This window comes from Hyperolius riggenbachi, chromosome 7 (genome assembly GCF_040937935.1).
Source record: "Hyperolius riggenbachi isolate aHypRig1 chromosome 7, aHypRig1.pri, whole genome shotgun sequence".
Taxonomy (NCBI): Eukaryota; Metazoa; Chordata; class Amphibia; order Anura; family Hyperoliidae; genus Hyperolius; species Hyperolius riggenbachi.
This window is the reverse complement of record NC_090652.1, coordinates 176,457,056-176,470,741: the sequence shown is the minus strand read 5'-3', so window position 1 is coordinate 176,470,741 and position 13,686 is coordinate 176,457,056. Positions and strand designations below refer to the sequence as shown.

Here is a 13,686-nt window from a genome sequence, read left to right as displayed (position 1 = left end):
CAGAAAACTGACTCCAATGAATGCCTATGGGAAATCTGCATCAGAAAAATCACGTTTAGTGGAAACAGGCCCATAGGCTTTCATTGGAGTCAGTTTTTCTGCATCCAGAATTTGCGTGTAATGGAAACAGGCCCTAATTCTGTTGTTGCCGTGGGTGTGTGAGAGCTCCTTCGCCTCACCACTCCATAGCACAAACCTTGCACCTGCAACGGCCGTCAGGCTGGAACAATGCTCAGACAATAGTCTATTGTTCACCTGACCAAGGCTGTTCCATCGCTCAGCCCTCGCACAGGTGAAACCGGCATTATTATTTGCCGGGACCTCCCATGTAATAGCCAGGTTCAGGGCCGGCCCGCCCATGATGCGGGGTGAAACTTTTGCCTCAGGTGGCTGGCTGCAGCTGTAAGAGGCAACGGGCGGGGATCACTCACCTCTTCCTCGTTCTAGCCTAGCCTGCGCTCCACTGACGTCACTTCCTGCTACGCCGCAGGAAGTGACGTCAGTGGAGCGCACGCTGGAACGAGAAAGAGGTGAGTGATCCCCGCCCGTTGCCTGTTACAGCTGCAGCCAGCCACGCAACTTTTTAAAGCTGGAGGGGAGCGGAGGACGGGGGACCGAGGCGGGGAGGGGGGGGTCCGACCCCCCTCCCCGCCGCTAGGCCCAATACCCCCTTCCTGCCCGCTATCCCCTCCACCTCGGGCGGCCCCTCACATCCACGGCTTTGGGGGGGGGGGGGGGGCGGTGATTTCCTTAAAGCTTGCCTCAGGCGGCAAAAAGTCTAGGGCCGGCTCGCACCCAGCAAGATACTTGTTGCCTGGAATAAGATATGGCTCTCCTCTGTTAGGGGGCCTTTTTCTACTTTTCTGATTAGGCATTGCAGTTTCTATCATTTGATTCACTTATGATTTATAATGGCCTTGTTTATCAATTTATTCAATTTCTAATCCTACATTTGTGGATCATATATTGATTTTTGCATCATGGGCCTTTAAGATGCAATGTGTATGTACCGGTATTGAGTTAGATGTGAAGTTGGATGCTTTGTCCTTGTTTCTTATGACTTAAAACTTTAATAAAAGCTATTACCAAAGAAAAAAAAGCTTGGACAATTTGAATTTAGGAAGCTTGCTTAATCCAATACTGGTGACAAATAATTTTCCTTGTGTTTATATCGCCCCCCTCCAGGGATGTCAGTGAGAAGAACACAGTAAAAGGGTGAGTACTATTCATGTTTTAAAAAATTAATCATTTGGCTTTGTGCTGACTTCTTAATCATAACTTCAACTAGAATATTTTGTTTTTGCTTAATAATTTTGCACAAGTCAAAAATACGGGGAAGCAAAACTGCGCAGGTGTATCTCTTGGTTTCTACATGCAATATAAATTACACTTATAAAACATATTTTGTTATGTGCTACTACTTGTGACAAGTTGACAATTACCTGATGGCAGTTCCCTTTGTGTTCAGCACAATTCCAGCCCCAGCCACTGGGAGTCTCCAGAATGCTTTCCCCACTGTGCACAAAGTAACAATTTAGATTGATTGACATGTACATTCTCGATTTTATGACTAACCAACCTGCGGTCTCATCACAAAATATTTGGTATGCTGTCACCACCTCTCTTTTTGATTGACCAGGAGTGAGAGGGCTCCTACTACTATCTATTCCTGTAAGAGAAAGGTTACAGTATATCAACAACTAAACTAAAAATATCACAATACAACTAAATGGCAATGTCTCTTCTAAAGGCAGGATTCTTTACTGGACTATTCAGAACAAGGAGAAGACCGAAATGGATTAACTAGTGAAATTACCTTGTACCTGCTGCATTTTTAAAAGTTCATAGCTCTGGAAAGTCCTTGTAAAAAGTCTAGCAAATCTTTGTAAAACAATCCAGCATTATTTGTAAAGACCACAAGGTTACCAGTGGCACATGCTGGTTTGATGGTATCAGATCTGGCAAAAGACAGGCAAAGGACAATTGTGGGTATACAGCACAGATTTTTTTAACCCCTGCACTCTTGCAGGCGGAATTTTGATGAGAGATGTGCAGACTCTGCAATCTAGCATAATTCAGGGAAAGAGGAAAAGAGTGTATATTCAGGGGCGGACTGACCATTCGGGCACTCGGGCATTAACTGAGGGCCCGTGGTCAGGGGGGGGTGCACCAGAGCACCCTGAGCAGGAGGGGAGGAGCGCAGTGAAAGGGAGTGGTGGGCACAGCGGTGGGGAAGGGGGGACGTCTCCCCCCCTCCGGTATTTTTAAGTGTCGGCGGCTGGCAGTGGGAGAGGACTTACCGCCGGAGGGAGTTCTGCTCTGTGCTCCACTAGTCTGGTCTACTCTAGACCAGACTAACGGCGCACAGAGCAGAGCTTTCTTGCGGCTGGACTGGAAGAACAGCGGTAAGTCCCCGCCCGCTGTTAGCTGCCGACATTTAAAAATACCGGAGGGGAGAGCGAGGAAGGGAAGCCCCAAGGTGAGGGAAGGGGGGAGACGTCCCCCCTTCCCCACCGCTGTGCCCGTTGCTCCCCTTCACTGCGCTCCTCCCCTCCTGCTGGGAGGACACCTATAGACCTGGCTACCTGTTCTGGGGACACTTATACACCTAGCTACATATACTGGGGACACCTATAGACCTGGCTACATATACTGGGGACACCTATACACCTGGCAACATATTCTGGGGACACCTATACACCTGGCTACATATACTGGTGACAGCTATACACCTTGCTACATATACTAGGAACACCTATACATCTGGCTACATATACTGGGGACACTCATAGATCTGGCTACATATACTGGGGACACTCATAGATCTGGCGACATATACTGGGGACACTTATAGACCTGGCTACATATACTGGGGACAGCTATACACCTTGCTACATATACTGGGGACACCTATAGATCTGGCTACATATACTGGGAACACCTATACACCTTGCTACATATACTAAAAACACCTATACATCTGGCTACATATACTGGGGACACTTATAGATCTGGCTACATATACTGGGGACACTTATAGACCTGGCTACATATACTGGGGATAGCTATACACCTTGCTACATATACTGGGAACACCTATACACCTGGCTACATATACTGGGGACACCTATAGACCTGGCTATCTATTCTGGGGACACCTATAGCCGTGGCTACCTATTCTGGGGACACCTATAGTCCTGGCTACCTATTCTGGGGACACCTATAGTCCTGGCTACCTATTCTGCAGACACCTATAGTCCTGGCTACCTATTCTGGGGACACCTATAGACCTGATTATCTATTATGGAGACACCTATAGACCTGGCTACTTATACTGGGGACACCTATAGACCTGGATACCTGTACTAGGAACACCTATAGACCTAGTTACTTCCACTGGGGATACCTTTAGACCTGGTTACCTTTACTGGGGGCACCTATTTTGGGGGAACTGCTGCCAGATTAACTATTTTTGGAGAACCGCTGCTGCCAGATTAAGTGTATTATAGGGAACAGCTGCCAAATTATGTGTATTTTTGGGGAACCACTGCTGCCAGAATATATGTATTTTGAATGATTCGCTGCCGGATTACATGTATTTTGGGGAACCGCTGCCAAATTATGTGTATGTTGGGAGAACCGCTGCTGCCAGATTACGTCTATTTTGGGGGAACGAATGCCATATTATATTTATTTTGGAGGAACTTCTGCCAAATTATGTGGATTTTTGGTGAAATGCTGTCAGATTACTTGTATTTTGGGGGTTACTCTGTGGCAGATCTCAAACTTCCCCAGCAAACCTTTTACACCACTGCTAAGGTCATGTATATTTTGCCCCATCCATGACCATGCCCACATTCTGTTGCATGACCACACCCATTTTTTTGCGCGTATCGCGGTTTTTTTTATTAGTTTTCTATTAATTCACCCACTATATATTTCTATGCCAATAAAGGGGAGAGGAATGGCTACAAAGAGAAGCACCAAAGGTTAAGGGAAAACTCCCAAATATTTAAAGTGAACCTCCGGACTAAAAATTGACTCAGCAGCACTGAAAAGGCCTGGTGTTTCTTTAACAGTTTCACAGCATCAGAACTTTGTTTCTCTTATACAAACCTCATTTTTAGCTGCACAGAAGAAAACTGCCTGGGCTTTTTTCCCCTGATGCGGTGCAAAGCATGATGGGATTTCTGATGTTGTTGCTCTTGTTCTGCTGTTTTGGTGCAATTTTTTTTTTTTTTACATTTTGAATTTGACATTTGAAGCCTAGCGTGTGCAGCTGGGAGGGGTTATCAGGACACAGGACAGTTAGAACTGTGTCTCCTGCTCCTTGTCACCTCCTTTCAACCAAAAAGATGGCTGCCCCCATGACAAAGATGGCAGCCCCCATGAACCACAAACATTTGCCTGTTCTTTTAAAACAGGGTGTGTAAAAAATGATATTACCTATCTATTCTAATTAACATAACTAATGTAACTTAATGACAGCATGTTTGTTTAGGCTGAAGTTCCCCTTTAAGATCATTTCCAAACGGTCTCTAGTTACAGAGAGCACTGAAGACCCAAAATCAACATTAGGTCCCAGGGGGTTAGAGTGCAAAGTTTGTATATCCAGCCACACTCCTTCTGCTTAAAGGGGCGCTATGGCAAATTACTGTTTAAATTAATGCAGCATAAAATTAAGCCAGCATCCAAAAGAAGCTGCAATAAAAAAGCTTTAGTTTCAGAAACATAAACAGAGCTTCTTGCTCAATCACTTTAGCTTTCAGTAGCCCATCATTTGCATTTTATGCGTCGGACTAAACAGACCAGTACATTAGTCACAGGGGAACATCTGGTATGACTGTTTATTTTTTTCAGATCTCACCTCCCTGTCACCTGGTTGTTTTTGGTTTGTCCTCACTCACGAGCTAGCCGAGTTGCCCGCTATAAACAGTTGTAAAGCTGCGCTTCATCACAGCGTATCCTGAAGCCATGAAGCACCCCTGCGATCTCTCAGGCAATAAATCAGCGACCATATCTCGGCTGTCTACCCACCCCCTCCCTCTGTGTCTTTAGCAAACTTGCAGCTTTACAAGTGTTTATAGCGGGCAGCTCGGCTGGCTCGTGAGTGCGGACAAACCAAAAACAACCAGGTGACAGGGAGGTGAGATCTGAAAAAAATAAACAGTCATACCAGATGTTCCCCTGTGACTAATGTACTGGTCTGTTTAGTCCGACGCATAAAATGCAAATGACGGGCTACTGAAAGCTAAAGTGATTGAGCAAGCAGCTCTGTTTATTTTTCTGAAACTAAAGCTTTTTTATTGCAGCTTCTTTTGGATACTGGCTTAATATTATGCTGCATTAATTTAAACAGTAATTCGCCATAGCGCCCCTTTAAGTATAATGTCAAAGTCCCCTCTTCGAGAAGAAATATTTAATTTATATATTCCCTTAACTTTTGTTCCCATCAATTCTCCTCCATGACAGTCCTTAAAATGCTGTGCTAGGGGGGTTGTGTATTCAGCATAATTCACATTCCTCATATACTCACCTATCCGAGGGTGTTTCTTATATAGTGCAGACTGCAGGGACAGGTGAGCATATAAACCAATCCCGCTGTTGCGTGGTTAATGAAGGACTGTATCTGAACGGATTTCTGTTTAAAATGATCACAGTATACTTTAGTATGATCCACTAGAGGACACACCTGACAATTCCCATACCTATACATGCCATTCGGGATAGACTTTCTAGCCAGGCAACAGAGGAACTTCTCTTACATTTACTCTGTACCAAATGGCTTTTTAAAGAGAGCCCGAGGTGGGTTTGTGAAATCATATTAGGACACAGAGGCACATTCTGTATACAATCACCTGCCTCTGTGTCTCTTCAGTGTGCCTCCAGCCCCCCCCCCCCCCTCCCCGGCTCTGCTGTCCCCCATTATAAAAAGCACCAGGCTATAGACACGCAGATTTCTGCTAGCCTCCTATTTACCTTCAGGCGGCCACTCACCGCCGATTGGAGGAAGCTTACAGAGGTGGGGAGGGAAGGGACACAGGGGGGGGGAGCTGCTCTATACAGGAGGTGGGGGTGCGGCGGTGAGTGGCAGCCTGAAGGTAAATAGCTGGATAGCGGAGATCTGCGTGTCTCTAGCCTGGCGCTTTGTATAATGGGGGACAGCAGAGCCCGGGGGGGGGGGGGGGCTGGAGGCACACGGAAGGGACAAGGAGGGTGGTTATTGTATACTGAACATGCCTCTGTGTCCTATTATGATTTCACAAACTCACATCGGGTTCTGTTTAAGGAAGGTGCCTTTTTGGCAGTTAATTGTGGATAGTTGCTTTCAAGGGCCTTTAACTCAGACGAGGCCATGAGAACTGGCTGGCCAGGGTCGATTCAAACTCTTGAGAGATTCCCAGTGTTGACCATATGATGTAGGAATTCTAAGTATATTTTCTCTCAACGGTTTGTCTAAAAATGATGTTCTGTCCTTTTTTTCCACCCAGTAATGTTGATCTTTCAAGAGACCAAGCTCTTTTAAGGGCACTCTTCAGAATTGTATGCAGGCAGCTTCTTTCCCTGAAACGAGAATAGTTTCCCTTGAGAGGGCATCAACAGAGCTGCAGTTATGCCACAATCGCTGAAATCCTCCAATTGGGATCATGCTTATTTGGTTCCGAGGATCACAACTGGTGGCATGTAAAACAGTGTTGCCTGATGTAGGTTTTCTATAACTGGAGGATATTAATTTCCCTTCTAATAGCCTTATCTCGAGATCCCAAATACGTCAAGCTTGTATCGCTCACCACGTGAGTAAGTTTAATGTTAAACACATAATCGTTTAGCTCTCTAAGAAAGGAGCGTAGTTCCTCCATAGTGTAAACAATATTTGTTGGATGCTATGTTTTTTTTACTAGACTTTTAAAATCTTTTTCCTAAAACCCGTTATTTAAAGTAACTGAGGGCCCAGAATTCAAGCATATACTTAAATTCCAACAGCCCCCCTGAAAAGACTTGATCTGCAGATCTCTCGCCTATGGTTCATGTGTTGAAAAAAAGGAATCTGCACACAGACTTATAGGAACGTTGCTTGGAATTTATTGTTCCCCCCCCCACACACATGTAATCTGTGATCTGACCGTAATGGCCGACGATCGTTTCGGGCCTGAAAGGGGTCCCCTTTGTCAAGGCATCGGCAGAAGAAAAACATGTACACCCAAGAAGTGAAAAACAACAGAATAAATTCACTCACATTGTCAGCCCCTTCCCACACTGGGTGGGTACAATCAGATAGCTGTTTGTCATTACACAATTAATTAAACCATCAGCGCTTTTTGAAAATAAACATATTCAAAATTCAGCTCCTTTCCTAATTGCCACTGTCATCACCATATCCACACATCATGACACCAAGGTGGAGGGATGGCCATAAGGCTCTCTGACCCTCTACACCTCCAACAGACGATCCACCGAGAATCGGGGGCATTGCCCATCAGGGAACAAGGGAGTATGGCTAGGGCGGTGTTAGCCGGCTGCTCCACCAATCATTACAGCTGGCGTCACCGGGATGCACGTCGGGGGGCAGATACAGCCTCCACTGTCACCAAGCGATCGCAATTGCAAGCACGGGTGACATAGGAAATGGGCGGAGATGTGCCATGTTTCCACATGACATCGCCGAGTGGGTGGGGTCAAATGCCGTAACTCGAACGGAGCTATCAATCACGCCCCCAAGCAGGGTTGCCCAGGTGAACAGCAAGCGCTGCTGTATAGTTGATGTGCGTACCGTGGTGAAGACTTGGCAAATATTACATGCCGATAACTGCTGATACAAATAAAACATTAAGAGAGCTCAGCTCTGGAAACACATGTACAAATATGCAATATACGCACTGTTGTAAAGGATACTACTAATACAGACAATTGTCTATAGAGGCTCTATTTGTGGTTGAAAAAGATACGTGACACCCCATCAGAACAGAAAGAAAAAGAGAACACTCTGAAAATAAAATGAAGACTGAAATTAAAAACAATATTTATTGATACCTGATTGTCAACTATAGACTATACCTTAAAGTTCTTATCTCTCATTGAGAAAGCATGAATACACATTATTACTATTGAATCCATGTGGCATTACTGTGTCCAACATAAAGATCCAAAACGCTTCTCTCGGTAACGAGCATTTTTTGCGGTCACCACCCCTCCTGGGGGCAAACACCTGCTCTACCGGTTTGATGATGTCTAATTTTTTGCCTTCATCCTCAGCTTCCAGTGCAAGTTTAATGTTGCTATGATGTTTCTGGAACCTCTTCTTAAACGGTCCGGTGGTCTTGCCCAGATAAGCAAGACCACACAGACATTTCAAGAGGTACACAACGTATTCTGTATCGCAATTGAGATAATGCTTAATCTCATAACGTTTTCATGTACATGGATGCACAAAGTGCTTCCCCGTGTTACGTGAAGAGCACACATTGCATTTCTAGCATTTGTAACATCCCGTTTTTTGCGACAACTTAACTTGTGTCTTGGCATATTTCTGTTACGGTGCTGGTTTGCAGTCCGGTGGTTAGTTCACCCTTCTACTAGGGAACGAAGTTTTACCCAGATGCGGGGTCTAAGTGACTATTGGTCTTCACCAAAACACGACCCGAGGGGGTCGCCCTGGACTTCGCAGCCTAGTGCCCACCAGGTCGCAAACTGGGATCGCCTCAATAGTGGTCGAGAGAACTAGTACCACAATGTGGAGATGAATATTAAGCGTAGTAGATAAACAAGCTGAAGTATCTGAGATACAGGCTGAGGTCGGTGCAGGTAGCAGGCAGAGAAGAATCCGAGGTACAGGCTGAGGTCGGGGCAGGCAGCAGGCAGAGAAGAATCCGAGGTACAGGCCGAGGTCGGGGCAGGCAGCAGGCAGAGAAGAATCCAAGGTACAGGCCGAGGTTGGGGCAGGCAGCAGGCAGAGAAGAATCCGAGGTACAGGCCGAGGTCAGGGCAGGCAGAGAAGGTCCAGGAACAGTCCGAGTCAAAGCCAAGGGAGAGGAGATCAAGAGTGGTAAGGCAAGCCGGGTTGTCAACAGGTAAACAGATCAGCAACAGAGTATCTTCCGGAGAAGGTGTTCCACACTAGCTGTCAGAACGTACAGCACAGAACACTGGCTGGGGAGGCCTTTTATAGCAGAATTTGGCACCAAAACTTCAGCACATGCGCGCCCGCGCCTATGTGTGCTGTTTTACGCTTGTGCGCCTGTGCAATGTTTCTGGTGCCCGCATATGACCTTATGCGCGATGTGCGCCGAAACACTGCGTAACCGCACACAGACCTGCGCACACCACCAACCACAGACAGCAATCCATAGCTGGCAGAGCGCGTGCCCGCGAGGAGAATGGAACACCGGGGCCACAACACAGCGTGAGTATTACAATTTCTGCCATGGATCCGCCTGCACTAGACGAGACCTGAGGCTGGGGCATGACCTGTAAACCATGAGGAAAAACCACACCAGGAATATGTCATCAATGAACCTAAATCGCTTGACGACACATTCCTGGAATGGTGCACTCAGAAAGATCATTGTCTCCTCCAGGTACCCAACATAAAGATTGGCGAAGGCTGGGGCTGCCAAACTCCCCATTGCCATGCCTCTGCATTGTCGAAACCAACTATTCTCAAATCTTAAATAATTGTTTTCCAATATCAGATCCAAACAGTTCAAAATGAATTCAGTTGGCATGCCCGTACCCTGAATGCCGGACCTGTTGGTAAGAAACTATTTAGTTGCTTCAAGATCAGCCTCATTTGGAATGCAATGCCTTCCAATATCATGATTTTATCAAGAAAGTCAAAAGTATCTTTCAAATAAGCAGTCAGCCCCCGCACCAAGGACTGTAATTGCTGGTCAACAAATTATGCCAGGGGTTGCGTAGCAGAATTAGTTCCTGACACAATACTATGGTACTTTAATGGATTCAAACCCTTGTGTACATTAGGGAGATTGTAAATCACAGGTGTTTGCGGTTGTTCACACATAAAAAAATAACCCAATTTCTCATCGATCCAATTGTTCGTTAACCCCACATCAATCAAAGTTTTGATCTTTTGCAAGATCATTGATGTGGGATCCCTGACAATGTAGCTCTCAGAATCAGATAGCATTAGTAACATGTCATTACAGTAATCGCTGTAGTTAATCATCACTACCGCTCCCCCCTTATCGGCAGGTTTTATAATAAGCCCCTTATCCTCTGTCAGAGACTTCAGGGCTTTACACTCCTCCTTGCTTATATTAAAGTGCCTGCGATTTTTTGAAGTTTGTTGTAGCCTATCCATCTGGCCTCTGATGGTTTGTGAATAACATTCAATCATGCTAAACGTACCTGGTGGTGTAAATTGGCTACGTAGTCTCAGGGGATTCACCTGATGGGGAGTCGGAGTGGGATTCTTATTGAAGAATTGCTTCAACTTCAGCATTCTTTCAAATTTGAAAACAGATAAATCGGTCAAATCCAGTATGAGGGCAAAACGAATGTCCTCTTGCTAACAAGCCCGGTTCACTGCCAGAGAGTGACCTATCAGAGAGGTTAATTATGGGTGTTTCGATGTTGTCGTCGTGTAGTGGGTCTGGATCTGATAAGTGGGTGGTTTGTTTAAAACCCTTGCCCCACCTGGGTTTTTGTTTCCTGGAGCCTCGCAAAAAGAAGACTGTGCCCAAGAGGCTGATGGTCTACCGGTACTTCCGTCGCTATCCGATCTTGGATTCTCAGATGCCTCATCGCTATCACCAGGCCTTGGTCGTGGTCGTCTAGGTCTAGGAGGTCTACCCCGACCTCTGCCTCTCCCTCTACCAGCTGGCCTTTGAGGTTGCCAAGATGGTGCGGCGTTATTGTCCCTAATGCCGCTCAGCCATGGATATACTCGTCCCTCATGGTGATCCTGTGTGACTTGCTTGAACTTATCTTGTTTGGGGGCGTGGCCAGCCGTGATGGAGAGCAGACGCATGTGAGTGAGCTCTGGTCGCGGGTTTTCGCAAAGCACATATTCAGCGGCGATTAACAAGCCTTAAGGAAGACTAAGTGCGTGGACATGACCTCTAAGAAGGGGAAGACCAACAAGAGGTGACTCTGTACCACGGCAGCAGCGGAAAAAACACTACTTTCAGGACGGGAGAACACGGGCTGGCATGCTGTCCAAGATGGCGCCCAAGCACAACTCGCAGCACTCGCAGCCGGAGCGAGACTCCCCTGAGTATACACCACCGAGGCAGACACAGACCCTTTCAAAGAGCAAAGGCAGCCAGCGAAGACTGGACAGACTCGGAGGACAAAGGGGCAGACAACTTTTCAGGTGGGTGAATCATCACTAGGCCATGGACGCAACACACTACAGGCGCAGGCCTCATCGCCTCGGTCTAGGCCCCACTCGGCTGATGCAGATCTTAGAGACTATATCTACAGCCTCCTTACTCTCAAAAACCTAGACTCTTTTGCAACTAGGCTAGAGAAATCTTTCCGCAGAGCGCTAGTTGAGATACACAGAGATATTACAAGTCTTGGGCATAGAGTAGTGAGGTTGGAGGAGAAAGACAGCGCATGCAGACATGGCGTCCATGAAGGAACATATCAGGATACAGGACAAAGAGATGGACATACTAAAAACTCAACTAGATGACTACGAGAATAGATCCTGTCGCAACAATATCCACATAAGAGGCCTCCCGGAGGCGACAGGGCCGGAGGAACTCCGCCCAACGGTAACTGATATCTTCAACTTAATACTGCAAAGGCCCACACAAGTACCAATAGATATTGAAAGGGTACACCGAGCATTATCAGCTAAAAACCCGGACCCACAAAAACCCAGAGACATTATTTGCAAACTTTTGAGGTTCACAGATATGGAGCATATATTTGCAAAACTCCGGGACAAGGATGAACTGGACTTTGACGGAGTCGACTAACCTTCTATCCCGACTTATCAAGGCGCACTTTATTGCAACAGAAAACGGTCAAACCCCTGCTAGCTGAAATCAAAAAAGCTGGGGGCATATATAGATGGGGCCACCCATTTGCCCTCATAGCAACCATCGAAGGGCGAACCGCTATTTTGCGCACTAAAGATGACTTAAATGAATTCCAGCAGATGCTTGATATCCCAGCTACGGACTTTCCAGACTGGCGAGATATACAACCACTCACCCCGCTACCGCAGAGGGAGAGATGGAAACAACAGGGCTCCAATGAAAAGAAAAGTGCTTCCTCCTCTACTTCAAGAGACAATGGACCCTGACTTATCATAGTTCAGAAGCCATCTTGCCTGCTTGCAGAGAGGTGATTTGTACATTTGAAATCAGACACCCCTACAGCCAGGCCGATTGGGAGAAGGTAAACGTTTGCAACATGTATAGTTTTGAGGTAGGCCAGTAAGAAGAAAGGCCTCTTCGGCTCGACCATATACTAGGTGAAGTGTCCTTCCTCTTATATAGAGTGACCAGATTTTTGTGGGTCCAACCTGGGACAGGGAGGGGGGGCGCGGGGAGGGGGTGGCGGTGCGGCGAAAAGTGGGGAGGACTGAGGAGCGCGCAGCGATGAAGACCGGGGGGGATGGCGCAGCGGCGAAAAATGGGCGTGGCCATGACGTTGTATGGGCGGAGCTAACGTAATGCTGTAACAGCGAGGCATAAGAAAGCAGTGTTTAAGCCATGATGTGGACAAACGAGACTTTGCATCATGGGTGTGCAGAAACTGTGTGATGCTAATAGTATACCGTAACCACAAAGCAGCAAACATAGCCATCTATGACCATTAACCTCCCTGGCGGTAAGCCCGTGCTGAGCACGGGCTATGCCGCCGGGAGGCACCGCTCAGGCCCCGCTGGGCCGATTTGCCGCCGATCCGCCGCTATACGCGTCGCCGCAGCCGCCCCCCCCCCCCAGACCCCGTGTGCTGCCTGGCCAATCAGTGCCAGGCAGCGCCGTGGGGTGGATAGGAGTCCCCTTTGACGTCACAACGTCGGTGACGTCATCCCGCCATGGCGTCGGGGGAAGCCCTCCAGGAGATCCCGTTCTTTGAACGGGATCTCCGATCGCCGGCGGCGATCGGAGGGGCTGGGGGGTTGCCGCTGAGCAGCGGCTATCATGTAGCGAGACCTCGTCTCGCTACATGAAAAAAAATTTTTTTTTTTTTAAAAAACGTATTTGCTGCCCCCTGGCGGATTTTGCCAAACCGCCAGGAGGGTTAAATAATAAATGCAGTAACCGTTACCCCGGACACCAGAAAATAAACGCAATGGGCAACATGTCAGCACAAAATAAACGCAATGTGGGCAACGTGTCAGTATAAAATAAATGCAATGCGGGCAACATGTCAGTACAAAATAAACGCAATGCGGGCAAACATGTCAGTACAAAATAAACGCAATGCGGGCAACATGTCAGTACAAAATATACGCAATGTGGGCAAACATTTTACCAGAAAATTACTGTAATGCGGGCAAACATTTCACCAGAAAATTACTGCAATGCGGGCAAACATTTCACCAGAAAATTAACACAATGCGGGCAAACATTTCACCAGAAAATAAACGCAATGCGGGATAACATTTCACTAGAAAATTAACGCAATGCGGGCAAACATTTCCCCAGAAAAGAAACGCAATGCGGGCAAACATTTCCCCAGAAAAGAAACGCAATGCGGGCAAAC

At 46.9% G+C, this 13,686-nt stretch overlaps 1 protein-coding gene across 1 annotated transcript in view; it reads left to right on the top strand.

Annotated features, from left to right (window-relative positions):
* STAT1 (signal transducer and activator of transcription 1) overlaps positions 1-13,686 on the top strand; it is a 1,171,385-nt gene that overhangs the window by 724,883 nt on the left and 432,816 nt on the right. Inside the window, exon 9 of the mRNA XM_068244925.1 lies at positions 1,186-1,215. Within this exon, the coding sequence (XP_068101026.1) occupies positions 1,186-1,215 (30 nt within the window). The remainder of the gene's footprint in view (positions 1-1,185; positions 1,216-13,686) is intronic.